General features: G+C 41.0%; 1 protein-coding gene across 2 annotated transcripts in view; it reads right to left on the reverse strand.

The window, feature by feature from the left end:
- ZBTB40 (zinc finger and BTB domain containing 40) overlaps window positions 1-23678 on the reverse strand; it is an 86004-nt gene that overhangs the window by 34685 nt on the left and 27641 nt on the right. The window contains exons 2-4 of one of the 2 annotated variants that reach the window (XM_017886540.1): window positions 19947-20043; window positions 7246-8010; window positions 6050-6183 (exon numbers count right to left, since the gene is read on the reverse strand). In XM_017886540.1, the coding sequence (XP_017742029.1) occupies window positions 6050-6183; window positions 7246-7942 (831 nt within the window). In that variant the 5' untranslated portion in view covers window positions 7943-8010; window positions 19947-20043. The remainder of the gene's footprint in view (window positions 1-6049; window positions 6184-7245; window positions 8011-19946; window positions 20044-23678) is intronic. The other variant, XM_017886541.1, reaches the window with a different exon arrangement.

Below are 23678 nucleotides of genomic sequence, written 5' to 3' on the forward strand. Positions count from 1 at the left end.
GGTGCTCAATAAATGTTTAATTAAATAAAATTCCCTTGCCATAAAACCATTAGCCCTTCTATCCATGGCTGCATATCTTAAGCTTAATCATTAACAGAAAGGAGATTTGGAAAAACAACTACTTATTTTCACCTTTCATAGACCTGTAAAATGAATCTCATTAACTCACTCTCAAGAGGGCTACCCAACCCTGTCAGTGAACAGAGCCCTCCAAACACAGATCTGCACTTGACAAACCTCCACAGCAGCAACACGGCTGAAAACACCAGATTCACATAGGAGAAGAGACGTGTTTGCCTTTGAAATAAAGTTGAAGGGGAAAAAAATGATACTAGATCTTCAGCTTTGGGAGTCTTCTAGATTTTTAGGTGAAGAGTCGATCAAAAAGCACAGAAATCAATAGTAGAAAAAGCTATCTCCTTATTCTAGTTGAAGACCCACTTTGCTGTATACACAATTAATTAAAAGCAGAGACACGGCTAGGAATAAAGAAGGAAGACAATTCCAGCCTTCATCTTTCTCCTATGCTGGATGCTTCCTGCCCTCGAACATCAGGCTCCAAGTTCTTCAGCATTTGGATTCTTGGACTCACACCAGTGGTTTGCCAAGGGCTCTCCGGCCTCTGGCAAAAGACTGAAGGCTGCACTACCGGTTTCCCTACTTTTAAGGTTTTGGGACTTGGACCGATCCACCACTGGCTTCCTTGCTCCTCAAGGTACAGACGGCCTATCGTGGGACTTTACCTTGTGACTGTGTGCCACCTACCACGGCTTTGGCCACTTTCTGTTGGATTGCACCTGAAGTTAGAGCAGCTGCTGCCATTTCTGTCACCATGAGGGCAAGCCTTTCCGAAAGTGGAGGCCGCAGAGAGGAAGCATTGCTGAGACAGGGAGAAAGAACCCAGGTCCTGATGACAGTGTTGCCATAACTGTACCCAGCCATGGCCAGAGCTATCTCTCCTTTCACACTATGAAGTCACAGGAGCCAACAAGTTAACTTTTTGCATAAGCCAGTTTGGACCAGTAGATTGCACACAGAAGGCGCTCAAAGGAATCCCAGAAGCCTGGCGCTAGAAAGGGTCCCCAATTCAGCTGGTCCGGTGCTCCCTGCGGTACGTGAATGTGTTTACGGCGTCCCCCTGCAACTCTCTCTGATATTCCTATGTCTACCCTAACTTAGTTGTTTTAGTATCAATGTGGTGCCTCCCAGGCAACGTGGTGTCCTGGATGAGAACGGGATCTCTGATGCCTCCATGCTTCTGAGCACCGCCTGGTCTGCAGGGACCATGGGTGGTGTCTGAATCCCCAGTGAAATTCCCTGAGCCTCAGAGTCCCCGTGGGGCTTGTCTGTCACTGAGGTGCAAGCCACACTCAATCCCTGGGGATGCTGAGTGCCGTTAACGGACACGTGATGCCAGCTAAATAAAAACAATTTTCAACCTCCAGAAAGTATCCCAGCCACTCACAAAATCATCCACTGTATCTCACTGTATGCAAGTCTTGTTAGCTCCACGCTGTTCTCAATCTGTAGCATCTCTGCTGCCTGCATGTTGGGAGGCAGACACATGTCAGAAAATACAGACGAGAGAACTGGAAAATGCCAGCGCCAGCGCCCTGTCCAACCCCTACCTTGCCTTTATTTGTTTTTACCCACATGAAAACTGGCACAGAGAGGCAAAACAACTTGCCTAAAGCCACAGAGCAAATAAGTGGCAGTGTCAAAACTTGCTAATGCTAACGTCCAGAAGAGTTAAATAAATGATTCCTAAAACATAAAAAAAAAAAAAAAAAAAAAAAAGGCTGGGCACAGTGGCTCACGCCTGTAATCCCAGCACTTTGGGAGGCTAAGGCGGGTGGATCACCTGAGGTCAGGAGTTCGTGACCAGCCTGAACAATATGGTGAAACCCCGTCTCTACTAAAAATACAAAAATTAGCCAGGCATGGTGGCGCGTGCCTGCAGTCCCAGCTACTCAGGAGGCTGAGGCAGGAGAATCACTTGAACCCGGGAGGCCGAGGCTGCAGTGAGCTGAGATTGCACCACTACACTCCAGCCTGGGCAACAGAGCAAGATTCAGTCTCAAAAACAAACAAACAAAAAACCAAAACCAAAACCAAAACCTAGCATAAAACTGAAAACAGTATGAGTCTGGCTCTAAATTAAAGTTTTACTCAGCTTAGCCAAAGGTCAGAAGTGACCTCTTAGGTCACTATCTGCTTTTCTCATGGGTAAGGGATATTACACTGATAGAAAGACACGCAGAAGACATGGTCCCACTCTAGCACCTAAGAGATTTCTCTTTAATAAGTTTTGGCTTTGGTTTCTCACAATTCAAGTAGCCCAGCTTCTTCTCATGTTGCTGCAATCACTGCTCAGGGAATGGCTTTGCCACCTTTCATCATTGATCTCAGGAAATAAAACAATTGGGACACTAGTTCATGGTGTCCTCCCTAAACTCAATCCTGCCCAGGTGCACACCTCACAGCTGTGTTTCAGAAATGGAATGACACATCCAGGAGTAGACTATTTTTAATGTTAAGCTGTTCTCAAGTTATGATTAACCAAACAACGACCAATCACAGGACACCACTCAAAGCTCTTGGGGAGCTAAAAATGTATAAACAGAAAAACAAAATACCCCAAACAAACTGTAAAATTGTACGGAAATGTGAAACAATGTTGTTCTAAGTGAACAGCTCTTAAATGCGCTCATTGCTGAAGCCTTATGGTGAAATCTGTAATTTGGCGACTCTTGTGCATACTTCCCCCAAAATAACCACACATGTGGCAGGATTTCTCTGCTGTCAAGATACTCTTTAAGGACAGGGATCAAGTCTTATTGAAGTTTCTCTGCCTAGCAAGCGGCTCAGTCTGGCACATATCAGTTGCTCAGTAAACATCTGCTAAATCAAAGGGCAAGCAAATGAGGAAAATGGGTATTCGGTGGCCTCTCATGCCACTGAAAGGTGCCAGCACAGACATTATGACATCTGCCATCACACACTAAGAGTTTTGTAAGCCATTCGCTTCTCAAAATGTAGTCTACAGGTTCCAAAACAGCAACCCATGGGGAGCCTGTTAAAGATGTAGATTCCCAAGTTCTACCACAACCTAAGAATCAGACACTATGGAAATGAGTTCTGGAGGTATACATTGTAACAAGCACCTCAGATGATTTTTCTATACATTGCTAGAGACTGATTGCTTCATTCTAGACACTACCCCTGCAGTACAGGAAGCTACTTCCTCTAGAGACTGTTCTAGAAAGTGATTACTTCAGACTAGACACTGCCCTTGAAGTTTAAGAAGCTACTTCCAAGTGGATGGTGGTACTTATCTGAAAGCATGCCTTACAAATTAAGCTTAAAGTAACAGCAAACCATCTCATGTGTCAGAGTAAATGGCCATGGCACCAGGATATTATGAGGCATTCAGTGAAAAGGGGGTTTCAAGGTCTATTAGGTCTAAAATACTGAGTTAATGTATAAACAAACAATAGCAGTTGTTCCCTACTGATCTCCTACTGAGTATCTGGCATTTTACTATGAATTTTATATAAATAATCGTAATTCACAATGACCCCATGATGTAGGTGATAGTATCCCCATTTTACAAACAAGGGCACTGAGGCTTATAAAGATGAAGCTGCCTAAAGTCACAATGCTAGTAAATAGTAGAGCTGGATAAATGAATTGCATATCCACACAATGCATATGACTCAGCAATAAGAAGGAATGAACACACAACAGTAGGGGCGTATCTCTGTAGAGTTCACAGAAAAAGAAAAAAGGAAAAAAAAAAAAACATGGATGAATCTCAAGATACTTATGCTGAATGAAAGCCAGACAAAAAATACATACCATATGACTCCATTTATACAATACTCTAGAAAATACAAACTTATGTACAGTGACCGAAAGCAGACCAGCGGCTACCTGGGACATGGGTAAGTGGAAGGGGCAGGAGAGAGGGAGTACACACGGACACGAAGAAACTTTTGGGGGTGATGGAGATGTTTACCATCTTGACTGTGGTGATGGTTTCAGGCCATATACCAAAACTAATCACACTGTACACTATACCTATGTACAGGTTACTGCATGTCGGTCATAGCTCAACAAGGCTGTCTGAAACAAAGTATGAGAGAGAAAGACAGAAGTAGAGGCCCAAGTACAAAGCAGCATCTCCCTAACTCTGTTTAATCTTATGTTCTTAAAGTATCTGTTCCCTTTTTCCTTTTTGAAGTTCAAAGATTTATTATGGACTGTAACAGAATGGGCTTTAAAAACAGCCACCAAGTGATTTGCAGAGCTCCTACTCTGATCTCTAAAACTGAGGAAGAAATAATATAAGCCTACAATGATCACGAATAGCAAATCAGTGTTCTTTTAAAGGACCATTAACGATATTGCCATCAAAAGATTAGAACAAGAAATGGAAAAAAAGAAAGAAATGTTGAACGAATGCATGTATAACAGACATTTCTTGACCACCTGTTATATGCCACATACTTTTAGGTACCAATGTTAAAAAAAATGCATAAGACACAGTTCACCTAAGTATAAAGGTGACACTAATAACTTGAGTATTGCTGATCTAAGGAATAACATTACTCCTCTGTAGCCAAAGTTAAGTGGAGAGGAAGCCTTAAGAGAAAATGAAGAGGTGTGTCTAGAAGCTATCAAGGTAACAAACTAATGACAAAAAATGATGGATTGAACAGCTAAGAGAACATGCAAGTGCAAAAATATAAAACCATAATGTCCTTCAGCATAATCAGTACAAAGAGTACCAAGGATTTATGACTTGAAACCTCCCAAAGAGAGTCATCAGGGTTAGCCCAGCCTTGTAACTAGCTTGTCTCCCAAGAAAACAATGTATAGCCAACTGTCAGTTAACACAGCTAAAATAAATACCAGACCTTGAATTTGTTTTTTAAAAAAGTAACTTGCTATGAATCAGGAAAACATTTAATTATTAGAAGGCATGTATTACTTGGATTAATACAAAATTGCCTACAGCAACATGGGAGGACCGACCCACACTACCCCCTACCAATCAGAGGAGCAAGCCTGCTGGGGCAGTGGCCTCTCACTCTGCCAGCGGCCTCTCAGAATGGGGAAGCAGGGCTAGGAGAAAAGGGAAACAAATGCAATCCTAAATTGGTTGTGGAGTGACTCCTGCAGGGTCAGGTGTGAAGAATCAAGTATTGAGAGATCACACAGGTGGGAAAGCGTCTCAACTGAGTTACTTTAAAAAAGAGGTCAGCTAAGGAAGCATGATAGCCATTTGGCAGTTTTCTGTCAGGCGATTCCTAAACACTTATACATATATGCATCACTTTTACCCTGTTGGGAGGCAGTATAACTCAGTGTGTAAGGGAGCAGCTCTAAAGTCAGAATGCTGAGGTTTCAATTCTGGCTCAGGGTCATATGAGCTCTGTGACCTTCTCCAAATTACACCACCTCTTTGAGACAGTTTTCTCATGTATAAAACAGGACTTAACAATAATACCCACACTGATGATTTTTGTGAAAATTAAATGTGATAACACATATGCCAAGCTTAATACAGAAAGTGTTCAATAAATGTTTACCATTACTGTTTTTATGTCTGAAAATGGCCACTGTTATTCCTAAATATTGGATGTCTTTTACCAATAATTCATATATATAAAGTCCTTTTTGTTCATATTTTGAGTATCTGTTGTTTTGTTTTAATTTGAATTGTTTAAGTCTCAGGTTTGGGGTTATACACGGCTACCTTCTTAAATTTATCTGTGATTAATCAGGAGGAAATGGTATGATCAGTTAAGTATCCTGGATCAAAACTGGTTAGAAGCTAGGATTCTCCTGGTGATCAAAATGTAACTTCATTTTGAAAGTATCTTGCCTGAGTACTTTTGCGAGACTGCCCTTTAGGGAATAAATTTTTAAAAATTAAAGTTTCAAAACATTGAAACCCTGGGCTATTTCCGCCCCATATGGAAAGTTAGTAAGGTATCCTGAGAACACTAACTAGCAAACAAGTACAAAAGTCAGAGGTACCTACCTCCTTCTGTGGACCTTTAATTTCTGAACACACTTCTAGTTTTTTTAAAACATCCTGGGTAACCATGAGTGCATCTGAGAAGATATCTTCATTTTCTAGAAGAAAATTCAGCTGGTAATGTTTCCTTTCACATGCTAAATGTGGAACAAAATAAAACAAATCAGAAATTCATTATTTGAAACCAATTTTTACAAGTTTCAGCTGTCTAAGCATCTTCAGGTCATATACTGCACCTAACTGATCTCTATCTAGCACATTAGTTATGAATAACAGACAACAGTATCTCTCACAGCTTCCTCCTTTGTGCTGGCCTCAGCCTGGTTAAAATAGAAGATGATCAGCAGGGCGTGGTGGCTCATGCCTATAATCCTAGCACTTTGGGAGGCCGAGGCGGGTGGATCACAAGGTCAGGAGTTCGAGACCAGCCTGGCCAACATGGTGAAATCCCATCTCTACTAAAAATACAAAAAATTAGCTAGGCATGGTGGTGCATGCCTGTAATCCCAGCTACTTGGGAGGATGAAGCAGGAAAATCGCTTGAACCCAGGAGGCAGAGGTTGCAGTGAGCTGAGATCACGCCACTGTACTTCAGCCTAGGCAACAGAGCAAGACTCCGTCTCAAGAGAAAACAAAACAAAATAAAAAAAACAGATAATTATCGAAATGGTACCTCATTATTCCAATACCGCTTTTCTGCTCTGTAGTTCACGTTTGGACGTTCAACGTTCAAAAACACAGACGCTTTTTTTTTTTTTTTTTTGAGACGGAGTCTCGCTCTGTCGCCCAGGCTGGAGTGCAGTGGCCGGATCTCAGCTCACTGCAAGCTCCGCCTCCCGGGTTCACGCCATTCTCCTGCCTCAGCCTCCCGAGTAGCTGGGACTACAGGCGCCCGCCAGGTCGCCCGGCTAGTTTTTTGTATTTTAGTAGAGACGGGGTTTCACCATGTTAGCCAGGATGGTCTCGATCTCCTGACCTCGTGATCCGCCCGTCTTGGCCTCCCAAAGTGCTGGGATTACAGGCTTGAGCCACCGCGCCCGGCCAACACAGACACTTTTAAAAGAACAGCCCAGAATGGTATTGCACTGAATACTGGTTTTCTACCTAACAGTGGTCTTTGATAAATTTATTAATGAAACATTAAAACTGATAAAGATCATTAAAAACAGAAGGATAGATTATAAGACAATGACTGTTACCTGGTTCTGTGCTTGTCTCCTTTGCCTCACTAAAGGTTTGCACAACAAGGGAGGGGGAACAATCTTCAGCTGTGTTAGGAGTCTCCACTGGGGTTTCTGCACTCCTCTGGCTCTCCTGGGCCGTGGGAGAATTCACACTCATCTCTTGTGAAACTGCAAGGACTGCTTCCTCAGTCTCAGCTTTCACAGGGCCCCCTGGAGTGGCAGAAAGCTCTGGGGAAGAGTGAGGCTCTCCAGCACCTTCGGATGAAAGGATTTCTACTTGAGGCTTCTCTGGTTCCTTTCTGGATGTCTCTGAGGATGGCGTAGAGACATCCCTTACCACCTGACCCTGAACAGAGCAGTTTACAAGGCTGGTCAGAAGATTTTTGCAGCTAACAGCCACATCAAACATCTGTAGACTGTCTGCTAAGGAGATGATTTTGGAGAAGTTGTGCTTGCCCACAGGTAGTTTGCCCGTGTACATCATTTCCAACAAGAGCGCAAACTCCTCGGGGCTCACCACAGATGCATCGATGGAGATGGTATCTGTGTTATCCAGCAGGGTTTTGAACAGGAGGCTGGCAGCAGCCAGGACAAGCTTGTGAGCCCTGAAGTAAATGGTACCAATGGAGATGGTGCAATCACAGAACTGCTGCTCCTTGCACAGAGTGTAGAGCTGCTGCAGCAGCTGCCGGCTGTAGTTGGGGAGCTCCATTGCGTCAACTCTGCCCCAAGAACTCCTCTTCCTCTCCTCTCCTAGAGTCGGCTTTGGGGGGACAGGCTCTAGAGAAAATACCCACAAAATACCAGGTTAAAACTTCAAAAAACCATAGGGAAAGAAAGGCCTTGAATGAAATGCTAAATGAACAGAAAGGCATTTCACTCATTCATTCAACAAATGTTGCTTAATAGGGAGGGACAGTATGCCAGGTATACTAAATCAATAATGATCATTATGTGTTTAAACATATGAAAGAAACTGCGCATAATGCTTTGTATGGACTATCTCATTTGATTCTCACAACGACTCAGTGGAAAAGATACTATTTCCTCCCCATTTTACAGATGAGATTGGAGCTTTGAAGGACCCAGAGAATCACCCTAAGGAAAAATAGCCATCTCACTGACTTCAAAGCTCTAACTACACTACCATTCCTGCTCCCAAAGAGCTCTCAGCCACCTAGAGGAGATAAATATGTAGATGGAGACTTATAATACAATGTCCTTGGCTTATTCAGTCTAGCCCTAACAATGGACAGAGGTCATCATTCTCTTCCTCTGAAAACACATTTTTCACTTGGTTCTCCTTCTCACTCACTAGCCATGCCTTCCCAGACTCCTTGGTTGGGTCCTCTGTGTCACTGCAGCCTTTAAAGTTTGGAGTGCTCAAGGACCCAGTCATCCCACCCCTTACCTTCCCTCTCTTCTGATTCCATAGCTTTGAAATGTCATCTAAATGCTGACAGCTTTCAGATATATGTCTCTGGCTCAGACTGTTCCTCTGAACTCCTGATGTAGACCTCCAACTACCTATTCAACATCTCCAATTGGAACCTGGTTTCTGAAATGTAACATATCCAAAACTCTCCTGCCACTTTCCCACCTCACAGCAATTCTGTCCTTCTTGTTCTTCAGACTAAAACCAAGTCATCCTTGACTTTTGCTTTTTCTCATACGCTATATCCAATCCTTTATAAATCCTGTTGGCTCTATCTTCAAAACACATCCAAACTCCAACCGCTAATTTCCTTCACTGGCTCTTCTCTAGTCAGTCCAAGCTGCCATCATCTCTTACCTAGATTACTGCAGCAACCTCCTAATTAGCCTCCATGCCTCCATCCTCCCCTACTGCTATCCCTACCTCATCCTATCTTTGACCCAGTAGGCAGAGCAACCTACTTAACACACAGCCAGATCTTGCTGCTTCTTTGCACAAAAAGCCTTAAATGGCTTCCAGTCTTGGAGTAAAAGTCAAAGTTCTTACAACGGCCTAGCAAGCCTTTAATCATGATCTGGCTGTCATCGGCTCCTAATCTCATCTTCTACCACTCACTCTCCCCCTCACCCGTTCTGCTCTGAGAAATCCGCCTTCCTTGCCGACCTGGGAATATACTAAGCATGCTCTACGTTCTCTGCCTCAGGGCCAAGCATGCTTAGCATATCTGTGCATGGCTGGCTGGCTTATTTCTACCAACCCTTTGCTCAGAGGCCATGTTAGCAATAAGGCCTTCCCTGACCATGTTTTTTCAACAAGCAACCTCCCCTCCAACCTCAGAACATCCCGCTCCTTCGTCTGCTTTGTTTTTCATCATAGCACTTATCGCCTACTGACATACTATATTTTTATTTGTTATTATCTATCGTCCTTCACTAGAATATAAGCTCCATTAGGGTAGGAACTTAATTTTATCATCTGCTGTATCCCAATGCTTAAAATTCTGCTTAACACAAATACTGTTGATAAGTTGGTAGAATGAATAAATAACTAAAAGGAAACATAATGATGGATTTGTACACAGAAACACAGTTTGGGGGATAGGGGAGTCCAGGAGTTAGAGCAAAGCTTTGAGGGAATAACAGCTGACCTGTGTCTTAAAAGATACAGACACACAGATGAGGTAAAAAGAATGGGAGGAAAAGGCAATCCTGGCAGGGATGCCTGCATGAGGCACGCAGATAAGAAAACATCCCGTGGTGGGAGGCAGGAGGATTAGGAGCTGAGATTATTACTGGAACATAAAGCAGGGAATAGGAGTGTTAAGAGATGAATCTGGAGAGGCAGGCAGGGGTGTTGGCCACAGAGGGATATACAGACCATGATTATGAGCTTGGATTTTATCCTAAAAGCAATGAGCAGCCATTGAGGCGTTTGAAGGGCTTTAAACAGCAAAGTCATGTGGTCAGATACGCATTTCAAATATACCACTTAAGTAACATGTGTACAGAATTTGAGGGGGATAATGCTGGAGACGGGCTCTATTATTGCAGGAGATCAGGAGAAAATCAATGAGGGCTTCAAGCAGGAGAACTGGTAATAGGAGAGAGCCAAAACACATTGCAAAAGTATAGCTGTCATGACTTAGGGGCTGAATGATGTGAAGGATGGCGAGAAACAATTCCCAGGTTCCTGGCTTGGTGAGTGGGTGGATGATAAGATGATCCTGATAATACAAGAACAGACAGTTTAGGGGGAGAGACATCTAGTTCAGTTTTGGGTTTGAGGATCTTATCTTTGTGGATCTTTGAGGAAATTATATAATCTCACTTGTATAAAGAAACAAGTACACTAAGAAAAGGGCAGAAAGACATATGTCAAAAAACCAGCAATTGCTTTTGTTAGAGGATTATGGATGATTCTCTTTCCACCCCACCATTTCTACATTTACTGACACTGAAATTGACAGATAAAAACATAAATAAAAATATTTCAGAGTTCCAGTTTCCATTCTGGCATGTCAGGAGCTTAGAAGTCACCATGTCCTAAAAGCAAACAAAGCTGAACAAACTGAAAAACCAATAACCTTCTTTAATTAATCAAAGAAAGGTCACAGGGCAAATCATTGTCCCTAAAATTAGAGACAAGTAGACACAGAGAATCACAACTTAATGAACAAAAAACACAAGCCAGGCGCAGCAGCTCATGCTTATAATCCCAACACTTTGGGAGGCTGTGGCGGGTGGATCACGTGAGGTCAGGAGTTCGAGACCAGCCTGGCCAACATGGCAAAACCTCGTCTCTACTAAAAAAATATACAAATTAGCTAGGCATGGTGGCGGGCACCTGGAATCCCAGCTACTCAGAAGGCTGAGGCAGGAGAATCACTTGAACCTAGAAGGCAGAAGCTGCAGTGAGCCCAGATCACGCTGCTGCACGCCAGCCTGGGCAAAAGAGGGAGACTCCGTCTCAAAACACAAAACAAAACAAAAACAACATATGAACAAAAGCCTCTGTAGGAACAAGCGCCAGTTTAAGAAAACCTGAACTGCAATCGATGAATCGCTGGAGGCTCAGTGTGCACAACTCTGAAAGTTAAAAATTCTGGGGGCGACTCAGTCATAGGGGGCCCCCAACACTTCTGTGAGCTTTACCTCCTAGAGCTCTAACAAGTCCTCACAATGAATACTGAAGAAAAATTCCCTCTTGCTTCCAGCAGCGGGAGAGGGAAAAGGAGCCATTTTGAAATCTGCCAGAGCACTCTGTTTTTAACAAGGCCTGCCTTCAAGAAAAGCATTTTACAAGAGCCTGACTGGCTACAGTTTTCTCAGAGTCTAACCTACCTGGAGAAAAACAGATATCAAACTCCAGCTCCCTCCAGCCATCCTGTACCATCTAAGGAGCAAAAAAGCCTGAGAGTACTTGGGAAGTTCACAGCCCAGGGGCACAAGCTCACCAAAAGAGTGAGAATCCCAGGACTACAGAAAGCTTCTCCTCCCCTACACCCTACTACCACATCAATAAAGGCCTAGCTATAGTGGTTCCTTTTATGTAATACATCATGTTCACCTTTCGACAAAAAATTACAAGGCATACTAAAAGGCAAACAAACAAACAAAACCAAAAAACAGTCTGGAGACAGAACAAACTTCAAAACTACTCAGATATAGCAAGAATGTCTGAATTAGCACAACAGGTTTTTTTTTTTTTAAGACTATGATTACATATCCAGGGGCTTTAATGGAAAAAGTACAAAACATGTAAGAATAGATGGATAATGTAACAGAGAAATGGAAATTCTAAGAAATAATCAAAAAGAAACGCTAGAGATAAAAAACACCATAACAGAAATGAAGACTGCCTTTGATGAGCTCATTAGTAGACTGAACACGACTGAGGAAAGAATCTCTTAGCTTGAAGATGTAACAATCCAAAACTAAAAAGCAAAGTAAAAAAAAGAAGAAAAAAACAGAACAGAATATCTAACAGTGGGAAGACTAGAAAAGAAATAACTAATGCCAAATGGGGACACCAGAAGGGGAAGAGAGAAAAGCAGCAATATTTGATGCAATAATGGCTGAGAATTTCCCCAAATTAATGGCAGACACCACATCACAGATCCAGGAAACTCAGAGGACATTAAGCCTAGGCATATAGTTTTCAAATGTCAGAAAATCAAAGGTGGCCATGGTAACAAAGAAAAACAAAATAAACAATACAATGTATTAATATCAGTATCACTGTATATTAATATCAGTATCAATGTATATATACATTAAAAATATAAGGTAATTTATGAATGTCCACAAATACAAACTAAATAAAATGATTCAATTCCTTGAACGATGCAACCTGTCAAAACTCACACACACAGCAATAGACTATCTGAACAGGCCTATATCTATTAAAGAAGGTGAATCAATAATAACCTCCCCAAAGTGGAAGCAACAGGCCCAGATGTGTTCACTAATGAGTTCCACCCAATATTTAAGAAAGAAATTATACCAATTCTCTACAAACTCTTCCAGAAGACAGAAGCAGAGGGTATACTTCCCAACTCATTCTTTCAGGCCAACATTAACCTTCTACCAAAACCACACAGAGATATTACAAGAAAAGAAAACCACAGACCAGTATCTCTTGTGAAGACAGACGCAAAAATCCTCAACAAAATATTAGCAACTTGACTCTAACAATGCCTAAAGAGAATTATACATCATGGCCAAATGGGATTTCTCACAGGTATGCAAGGCTGGTTCAACATTCAAAATCAATTAATGTAATTCATCCCATCAACAGGCTAAAGAAGAAAATCATATGAATATGTCAACAGAAAGATGCAGAAAAAGCATCTGGCAGAAATCCAATGCCCATTCATGATAAAAACTCTAACAAACCAGAAATAGAGTGGAACTTCCTCAACTTCATAAAGAACATCTACAAAAAACCTACAGTTGACATCATTCATAATGGTGAGAAACTCAAAGTCTTCCCACTGGGATTATAAACAAGGCTGGGATATCCCAGTTCATCACTGATCCTAAACACTGTACTGGAAGTCCTAGCTAATGCAACAAGACAAGAAAAGGAAATAAAAGGTATACCGATTGGGAAGGAAGTTAAAACTGTCTTTGTTTGCAGACTACATGATTGTCTTTACAGAAAATTAGAGAGATGACAAAAAACTTCCTGGAACTAACAAGAGATTATAGCAAAGTTGTAAGACATAAGGTTAATATACAAAAGTTAACTGTTTTCCTATATACCAGCAGTAAGGTAGAATTTGAAATTAAAAACTTTACCATTTACACTAGCACCCTAAAAAGGCAAATAGTTAGGTATAAATCTAACAAAATATATACAAGATCTATAAGAAGAAAACAACAAAACTCTGATGAAAGATATCAAAGAACTCAAAAAATGGAGAGACATCCCATGTTGTTAGATAGAAATATTCAATATTTTCAGAGACTCAGATCTTCCCCACGACCAAAATAGCTAACTCAATATTGAAGGAGAAGACTGAAGTTGGAGGACTGACACTGACTTCAATATTTACTATTTTAAAGCTACAATAATCAAGACAATGTGGTATTCGTGAAAGAACAGACAAGCAGATCAGTGAAACAGAACAGAAAGCCCAGAAACAGACCCCACACAAATACAGTCAATTCATCTTTGACAAAGGAGCAAAGGCACTAAAATGAAGCAAAGAATATCTTTTCAACAAGTGATGCTGGAATCAATTGGACATTCACATAAAAAAAAAATGAATCTAGACATAGACCTTACACCCTTCACAAAAATTAACTTAAAATACATCAGAGACCTAGATGTAAAATACAAAACTATAATTCCTAGAAGTTAACATAGGAGAAAACTTAGTTGACTTTGGTTATGGCAGTCTTTTCAGACACAACACCGAAGGCACAATCCATGACAGAAATAAATTTTGCTCCAAGAAAGACAATGTCAAGAAAATGAAAAGACAAGCCACAGACTGGGAGAAAATATTTGCAAAAGACACATCAGATAAAGAACTCTCAAAACTCAACAATAAGAAAACAAACAACCCAATTAAAAAATAGCAAAAGACTTGAACAGATACCTCATCAAAGAAGATATGCAGATGACAAATAAGCATATGAAAAGATGTTGTACATGGTATGTCTTTAGAGAATTGCAAATTAAAACAACAAGATACCATCACACACCTATCAGAATGACCAAAATCCAAAACATTAGCAATACCAAATGCTGACGAAGATGTAGAGAAACAGGAACTTTCATTCAATGCTGGTGGGAATGCAAAATAGTACAGACATTCTACAGATTAGCAGTTTCTTACAAAACTAAACATACTCTTGCCACATGATCCAGTAATCACATTCCTTGGTAATTACCCAAAGGGGTGGAAGACTTGTGGCTACACAAAAGCCTGTACATGATGCTTATAAAGCAGCTTTATTCATAATTGCTAAAATTTGGAAGCAACCAAGAAGTAGATATAATGAATAAACTGTGGTACATCCAGACAATGGACTGTTATTCAGTGCTAAAAAGATATGAGATATAAAGCCATGAAAAGACAGGGAGGAAACTTAAATGCATATTTCTAAGTGAAAGAAGTCAATCTGAAAATGCTACATACTTTATAATTCTAAATATATGACGTTCTAGAAAAGGTAAATAGACAGACAGTAAAAAAGACCAGTGATTGCCAGGGGTCAGAAGAGAGGGAGGGATGAATAAGCAAAGCATAGAGGATTTTTAGGGCAGTGAAATTCTTCTTCATGTATCTACAATGGCAAATATAGGTCATTATACATTTGTCAAAACCCACATAATGCACAACACCAACAGTGAACCCTAATGTAAACTATGGACTCAGGGTAAGAATGATGTGTCAATGTAGGTTCATCAGTTACAAGAAATGTACCACTATGGTGTGAGACATGGATGGTGGGAAAGGTTGTGCATGTGTGGGGAATGGGAGTGGGAAGAGATCTGCAAACCCTCTGTAATTTCTGCTTAATTCTGCATGTACCTCAAACTGCTCTAAAAAATAGTTTATTAATTAAAGATTTGCCAAAATAAGTATCAATGTTTCAGTTCTAACTACCCCAGCCCCTTCTACACCATGTACCTAATATTGTTGGGCATTCGTGAATTCATATGATTTTTTTCAGCTTGCTCAAACAAAATCTTTAAGAATGTCTACCCCTACTTTTTGAATACAGTCTGTTTTAATCTATATTATAAAAATGCACATATATTTTAAACAAATGAAGAAACAGTCCTAGGAGGTAAGCGCCTTTCTCTAAAAGTAGCAGCTCAAGTAGGGGAACTGGAATTTTTATCTCTTGGTGTTTTATGGAAAGAGGGGGGGAAATTCCATAAGATTTAAAACTAGGAAAACATTTTTTTAAATTTTAAATTAATTTAATATTTAAGAAAAATCTGAACAAGAATTCAATTTGCAAATAACAAAAGACCATAAACAGGCACTGATGAGGTTTTCTAAGCAACAAATTATACCAATGTAGTGTGATTTTTTTTTTTGTAAAACAAGACATAAGTCTTATGGATTATAGTAAACCAAAAGACCAACCTGGACATACATTAGATTTTTAAACATTCTTATTAGTAAGAAACAAGTGACTGGGATTAAATTTTCGGTAGACTCAAACTTAAAGGTTGCTTTTAAGTTTCTGGGGAGGGTACCCACATCAGATTAAACAAGAAGAAGATTCGGCCACGATGGAGAGGGAGATATTTCGAGCTTTCTGTGGTCAGAGCTATTTAATGTTTTTGTGAACAACTTAATAAGAAGAGAAAAAGAAAACTTCAGCAGAATGAGCGACTAGGCAAGGTTAAAAAGCCAACGGAACCTAATTATCTGGCTTACCAATATATAGATACTAAAAAGATGGTTATAGCTTGAGCAATAAAATGAAAACGGGAACCATTAAGGCCTAAAACATTCAAGGGTGGTCAATGGCTACATAATGAATCCAAGTTGGCAATGTCGAAAATTGAAAATTTACTGAGATTAATGCAATAGTAATTAAAAACCAGACTTTTGGCAAAACGGCACACTGAGCTGAAGTAAATGGATCTTTTTCTCCCCCTACAAACACACAGAAATGCTGGATAAAACATAAAAATGCTTTTAAAATACATAGGCTTGAAAAAAATTAAAGAAAAGAAATCCCTAGGTACCTGAAATGAAAGAAATATCACAATCAAAGCTACAACAGTAAGTGGGACTTGAGACGATGGTGGCCCACAGGGGTTTCAAACTCCTGTACAGGCCCTAAGCTGGGAGGAGGAAGCATTAATGCTCATACGAAGACTGCAAATGTAGCTTCAGGCAGGTAGAAGGTGGGGAGTTAGCACTGAGACCCTTGAATAAAGCCCAGAGCCTCAAACTTCGATCCTTCCTTGATATGCGGTCTGAAAAATCTGCTCACTGGCTCAGGGAAACAACAATAAGAGTTGTTTATTATCTAGGCCTTCAGCAGGAGAAAAGGTAAAATGTACATCTCTGCCACACAGAGGTATAGCATCCACATTTATACTCTGTATCATACAGGAATCTCAAGTCAGGAAATTAACATAAAAACTGGTCTCTAGTAGGCAGCAGAAAAAAACAAAGGGACTCACATAGAGAAAAAGAAAAACACAGAAAAGGGCCGGGCGCGGTGGCTCACACCTGTAACCCTAACACTTTGGGAGGCCGAGGCGGGCGGATCACGAGGTCAGGAGATCGAGACCATCCTGGCTAGCAGGATGAAACCCTGTCTCTACTAAAAAAACAAAAAACAAAAAAATTAGCTGGGCGTAGTGGCAGGCGCCCATAGTCCCCAGCTACTCAGGAGGCTGAGGCAGGAGAATGGCGTGAACCCGGGAGGCAGAGGTCAGTGAGCCGAGATCGCACCACTGCACTCCAGCCTGAGTGACAGAGCGAGACTCCGTCTCGAAAAAAAAAAACAAAACACACACACACACACACACACACACACACACACAGAAAAGAAGCTCACAATTACAAATCACATGAGGAAGACCTGGACGTGAAAAGTAAATCTATAAAAGCTAACAGTAGAAAACGTCAGAGGGGACTTTTGAAACAGGTAAGGCAAAGACTTCTGAAACAATTCCCCAAAAGCTTAAAAAAGAGAATAAATTTGACTGTAGAGGTATTAAAGGTTTCTGTCAAAGGATACTAGAGACAGATGGACAAATGACAGAAATGGCAGATACTTGCAAAGTTTAAAGGCAACAAGGAATTGATATCTAGAATATATAAGAAATTCCTGGCTGGGTAATCCCAGCACTTTGGGAGGCCAAGGCAGGTAGATCACCTGAGCTCAGGAGTTCGAGACCAGCCTAGCCAACATGGTGAAACCCCGTCTCTACTAAAAATATAAAAACTAGCCAGTGTGGTGGTAGGGGCCTGTAATCCCAGCTACTCAGGAGGCTGAGGCAGGAGAATTGCTTCAACCCAGGAGATGGAGGTTGCAGTGAGTCAAAATGGTGCTACTGTACTCCAGCCTTGGCAGCGACAGAGTGAGACTCCATCTCAGAAAAAAAGAAAAGAACTTATAGGACCTCAAAATTAAGTCACTGAAATCCATCAGTGGATTAATAGATTAGACAGAGCTAAAGAAAAAATGTGTGATTAAGCCAGGCACAGTGGCTCACGTCTGTAATCCCAGCACTCTGGGAGGCCACAGTGGGCAGATCACGAGGTCAGAAGATCGAGACCATCCTGGCTAACACGGTGAAACCCCGTCTCTACTAAAAATACAAAAAATTGGGCCGGGAGCAGTGGCTCATGCCTGTAATCCCAGCACTCTGGGAGGCCGAGGCGGGCGGATCACGAGGTCAGGAAATCGAGACCATCCTGGCTAACACGGTGAAACCCTGTCTCTACTAAAAATACAAAAAATTAGCCGGGCGTGGTGACAGGCGCCTGTAGTCCCAGCTACTCAGGAGGCTGAGGCAGGAGAATGGCGTGAACCTGGGAGGTGGAGCTTGCAGTGAGCTGAGATGGCGCCACTGTACTCCAGTCTTGGTGACAGAGCGAGACTATGTCTCAAAAAAAAAAAAATTGGCCGGGCGTGGTGGCGGCCGCCTGTAGTCCCAGCTACTCAGGAGGCTGAGGCAGGAGAATGGCGTGAACCTGGGAGGTGGAGCTTGCAGTGAGCTGAGATGGCGCCACTGTACTCCAGTCTTGGTGACAGAGCGAGACTATGTCTCAAAAAAAAAAAAATTGGCCGGGCGTGGTGGCGGGCGCCTGTAGTCCCAGCTACTCGGGAGGCTGAGGCAGGAGAACCGCATGAATCTGGGAGGCAGAGCTTGCAGTGAGCCGAAACCGCACCACTGCACTCCAGCCTGGGCATCAGAGTAAGACTCTATCTCAAAAAAAAAAAAAAAGAAGAAGAAGAAGAAGAAAGAAAAAATGTATGATTAGGAAGAAAAGTCTGAGAAAAGAAAAAAAACTACTGCTTAGAAGGTAGTAGTTAAAAAGAAAATATGAAAAAGAGGTTAAGGGACATAGAAGATAAATGAGAGAGCCAAACATGCATCTAATAGGTGTTCCAGCTGGAGACACTGGAGAACATGTGGGAGAAGCAATTTGAAGACATGGCTAGGAATTTTCTAGAATTAAAGAATGAGTTTTAAGAATAAAAGCTTCAAAATATCAACACAGAAAAAGAAATTTAAGCAAACCAAGAGAAAACACATTACTTACAAAAGAATGACAACGAGGCTGATACAGACTTCTCATTAATAATAATAGATGTAAAAAGGAAATGGAACAACAGTTTTCAAATATTAAGGAAAATGCCAATCAACCAAGTATCTATATGATAAACTATAAAGTCAGGCTAACTTTTTAAACAAACACAAAAGACTCAGAGACTGTCACTGAAAGAATTACTATAAGAAGGAAACTGAATCAGAAAAAAGGGATAAAAATGTTAAGAAAAAAACAGCAAGCAACAAGCAAAAGAATTATTAAACATCATCTCCACTAAAATAATTAAAATCAGAAAGACTGGTAACACCATATGTTGGTGAGAATGCTGAATGACCAGAACTCTCAGACACTGTTGGTGGAAGTGTAAAGTGGTACACCTACTTGAAGAACTGACTAGCAATGTCTTAAAATGAAGACCGAACTATTATACATGCAAGAACATGGATAAATTTTTAAAAATATGTTATGTCAAAGAAGCCAGAAACAACAGTACATACTATATGATCCAATTTATAGAAAGTAGAAATATAGGCAAAACTAATCTACCATGATAAAAATCAGACAGTGTAAGTTCTAGACATGGTGTGAGTAGGAAAAAAATTAAATGTAAAGAGACACCAAGAAACTTTCTGGGAGAATGGAAATATTCTACATCTTATTTTGGGTCATGGTTACAAGAGTAGATATTTGTCAAAACTCTTCAAATAGAACACTTAAGATTATTGCAATGTATGTTAATTATATCTCAATTTAAAAATTACTTAATGTGTTAATATGTCTAAAATGCACCAACATTTAAAAATGAGCATGGGAAGGGGAGATTAAAAACAAAGTAGAATAATTACAATCATAGTAGCTACCACATATTGAGTGCTTACTATGTGCCAGGCACTGTTCTAAATGCTTTGTGTGTATTAGCTCATTTAATCCTTTCAAAAACCGTATGAAGTGGGTACTCATCATCTCCATTTTATAGGTAAGAAAATTATGGCACAGAGAGGTTACATAACTTACCCAAGGCCACACAGCTAGTATTTGGCAGAGTGGGGTTCAAAACTGGGCATTCTGGCACGGAGTTCTGTACTGTTAAACACTGTAATCCACTGTCTCTCTGAAATTAAAAAATCAACAACACAAAAAGTGAGAGAGACTAAAGTTAGGGTATTCTAAGAGTCAAGGACGACAAAATAATACCTTCAGCCTCTGTTAAGTAAACGATGTACATTCATGTACAAGGATATAAGGGAATAAAAGCTGAATATTTACAAACAAGAGGTATAACAGAGAATAAAGAAAATGTGATTAATCCAGTAGTAGGTGGGAAAGGGGAAGAAAGAAGGCAAGAAAAGTACGGTAAACGGAAAACAAATTAAGATGGCTGGGCGTGGTGGCTCATGCCTGTAATCCAAGCACTTTGGGAGGCCGAGGCGGGAGGATCACGAGATCAGGAGTTTGAGACTAGCCTGGCCAACACGGTGAAACACCATCTCTACTAAAAATATAAAAATTAGTTGGGCGTGGTGGCAGGCACCTGTAGTCCCAGCTACTTGGGAGGCTGAGGCAGGAGAATCGCCTGAACCTGGGAGGTGGAGGTTGCAGTGAGCCAAGATCACGCCACTGCACTCCAGCCTGGGCGACAGAGCAAGACTCCATTTCAAAAAAAAAACAAAAGAAAAGAAAGCAAGCTAATTAAGATGGTAGAAATAAGTCCAAATACATTAGTCATCACAATAAATAAATATTAAAGTCTCTTGTTAAAAGGCAGAGATCCTCTGATTAATTCTTTTTCTTTTTTTTTTTAGACGGAGTCTCGCTTTGTCGTCAGGCTGGAGCGCAGTGGCGCGATCTCGGCTCACTGCAACCTCCGCTTCACAGGTTCAAGCGATCCTCCTGCCTCAGCTTCCCAAGTATTTGGGATTATAGGCACGTGCCACAATGTCCAGGTAATTTTTTGTATCATTAGTAGAGATGAGGTTTTACCACGTTGGTCAGGGTGGTCTCAATCTCTTGACCTCGTGATCTGCCCACCTTGGCCTCCCAAGACCGTATTTCTTAAAAGTCAGCTCTATGTTGTTTATTAGCGTGTGGGTGTATTTACACTTAAAACAGTGCCTAGCATATAGTAAGCACTATATGTGTTAGCTCTTATTACTGAGTACTGAGAAAGGCTGTGAAATCATCCTCATTCAACAGTTTTGAAACTAGCCATCTGACATGATAGCTTAAGTATTTATCTGTAAATAAACAATTAAAATAGAATCTGTACATACCACTTTCAGGAACACAATTCTGTTATTAAATAAATATATATAATTATGAGGGATACACTAGTGATTTGGGGGCTATGGAAATACACTATAGAGGCTAAACTATATTTTGCTCATCTCACAACTGAAATGTAAAAGTCTCTAATACATATTTTACTGTTTCTGTCTAACTTTCTTCGCAAGGAAGTAAACGGAAGAGACAGAATATAGCACTAGATGTCATGTGCTGAAAGGAGGCTTTCCAGAGGTAAGAAAGCAGTAGTGGAACACTGCATGTTGGAATCTTGAAGTCCTGTAGACTCACATAGAGAGGGAGCCTAAATTATGTTATTAAGTACTTACTCAATTGCTAGGCTCGAGAAAATTGTCAAAGGTCCCATGGGAAGAATGTTTAAGCAACAGAAGAGTACCAGAAAGATGAATGTTCCTCAAAGGAACAATATTAAAGCCTCAAGAAAAGACTATACTGATATAGAATAAAGATACTTAGAAAGAAGAAACTTAATTGGCTGAACCAAGTGTCACATAATGACCCAAAACACAAAGGGGAATTCAACACAAAGCAGAAACTAGGCCAGCTTTCTAAAAGGAGCACAAAGAATATTTATTCATTTAAATTTTTATTCTGTCTACTTCCAAAAAGGATTTAAAAGTTTGAGGGCTAGGTGTGGTGGCTCACACCTGTAATCCCAGCACTTTGGGAGGCTGTGGTGGGCAGATCACTTGAACCCAGGAGTTTAAGACCATCCTGGGCAACACAGCAAAACCCCATCTCTAAAGAACACAAAAAAACTAGCCAGGTGTGGTGGCATGTGACTGCAGTCCCAGCTCCTTGGGAGACTGAGGTGGGAGGATCACTTGAACCTGGGAGGCAGAGGTTGTAGTGAGCTGAGATCATGCCATTGCACTCCAGACTGACAGAGTGAGACTGTCTCAAAAGAAAGTTTGAGGATCCTCTAAGTTATAAGGAACAACAGTCACACACAGGAGAAAAACCAGAAAAAGTACAAGTGAGAACTAAGTCACAGTTGGTACAAAACATGGAATCCCTTTAATGAATAGGGAGGAAAATAATACTAAATATTTACAGTCTCAATATACATTGCTTAAATCAATAAAGTGGATGTTCTGTAATCCACAATTGCTGGCAAATCTCCTAACAAGACAAAAGCCTTTGCTGCCACTACTAGAGGGTAAGGGGCTCTCTTCTGTGCCTCAGGGAATGGACCTGATATTCTCCAATTTATTGTACTAATTTTCCCATAAGTCTTCAGGCAGCAATACGCACATGTCCTCATACCAGTCAGTGGTAACATACATAAATAATTAACTATGTGTGGGTCAACTGCCCACCGTTTACTCAGTACCTTGCTAGGTGCTGTGTGGGAGCAAAAGGAAAGATAAGTAAAACGAGATCCTTGTCCACAGGGAGATGGTAATCCAATACTGAATCCAACACTGGAACGACTGAAAAGAGAACTCTTAGCTCAATCGGCAAGAGACAAGAAGAGGGAAAAGAAGAAAAGGAGAGAAGAAAAAAACAGATTGATCCCAGTGAGTGGCAAGGGAAGGACTAGGCTGGTAATTTCAAGGTTCAATTTCAACAGACAAGGTGAAAAGAAAAAGAATCGCAGACAAAGGAAGAAACACGAACCCAGACCTAAAGAGACATACTTGGCACATATGCTGGAAATAACATATGCTTGCAGGCAACTGGCACTGCACCTGGCTTTGGAAAGGCACCTGATAAGTAACTACTATCGCTGTTATGGACACTGGGCTGGCCAGAAGTAGGTCTCCAAAAACACCCATGTAAGAGGAAGTATGGAGCATTGAGTCCAGACAATGGCAGAGGAACTTAAACGCCTGCTTTCTGAGAAAGGCGCACTGAACTAGGAACAGCACAATTAAAGCAGAGCTTTGCCAGTGACCGGCAGAATGGACTAACAAGGGAAAGACATTAGCAGTAGGAAGGAGTGACAGGCTTCCCATATATATTGTCTCCCAATAAACAATTGGAAGTTCATGAAGCAAAAGCTAAACCCATCTCTACTTGGATTTCCGTATTTCAATATCCAAGAGAGAAAAGTCATCCTAACTCTTGATCAAGGTCTTCGATTCTGTCTCCCCTAACAATTCTGTACCCTCCTATGGGCAGACCTACCTCATGGTCTGAGACATCTTTTTGGGTGTTCCAGCTTGATACAAGCTTACCTGGTTTTTTTTCTTATTGTTGGTACTGGTAATCCCTATCTTCTGAATAAAATCTTGACTTCTATTTTGAGGCCTGGGCTCTGCTGGAACCAAAAAGCTGAAAGGGACCTTGGAGAGCCCTATTCATTGCTTTCACCGAACAGAAGTTCATTACTTTATCTATCACGTACTCTTGTCGCATGACCAAATGACCTTAGTCCAATCTCCTTCCTTTTTAAAGGAAGAAACTAAGGTCCTGAGAGGCTGAGATGCTCTCTGATCCTAG

Source organism: Rhinopithecus bieti, unplaced genomic scaffold (genome assembly GCF_001698545.2).
Source record: "Rhinopithecus bieti isolate Rb0 unplaced genomic scaffold, ASM169854v2 scaffold_14826, whole genome shotgun sequence".
In the NCBI taxonomy this organism is placed as follows: Eukaryota; Metazoa; Chordata; class Mammalia; order Primates; family Cercopithecidae; genus Rhinopithecus; species Rhinopithecus bieti.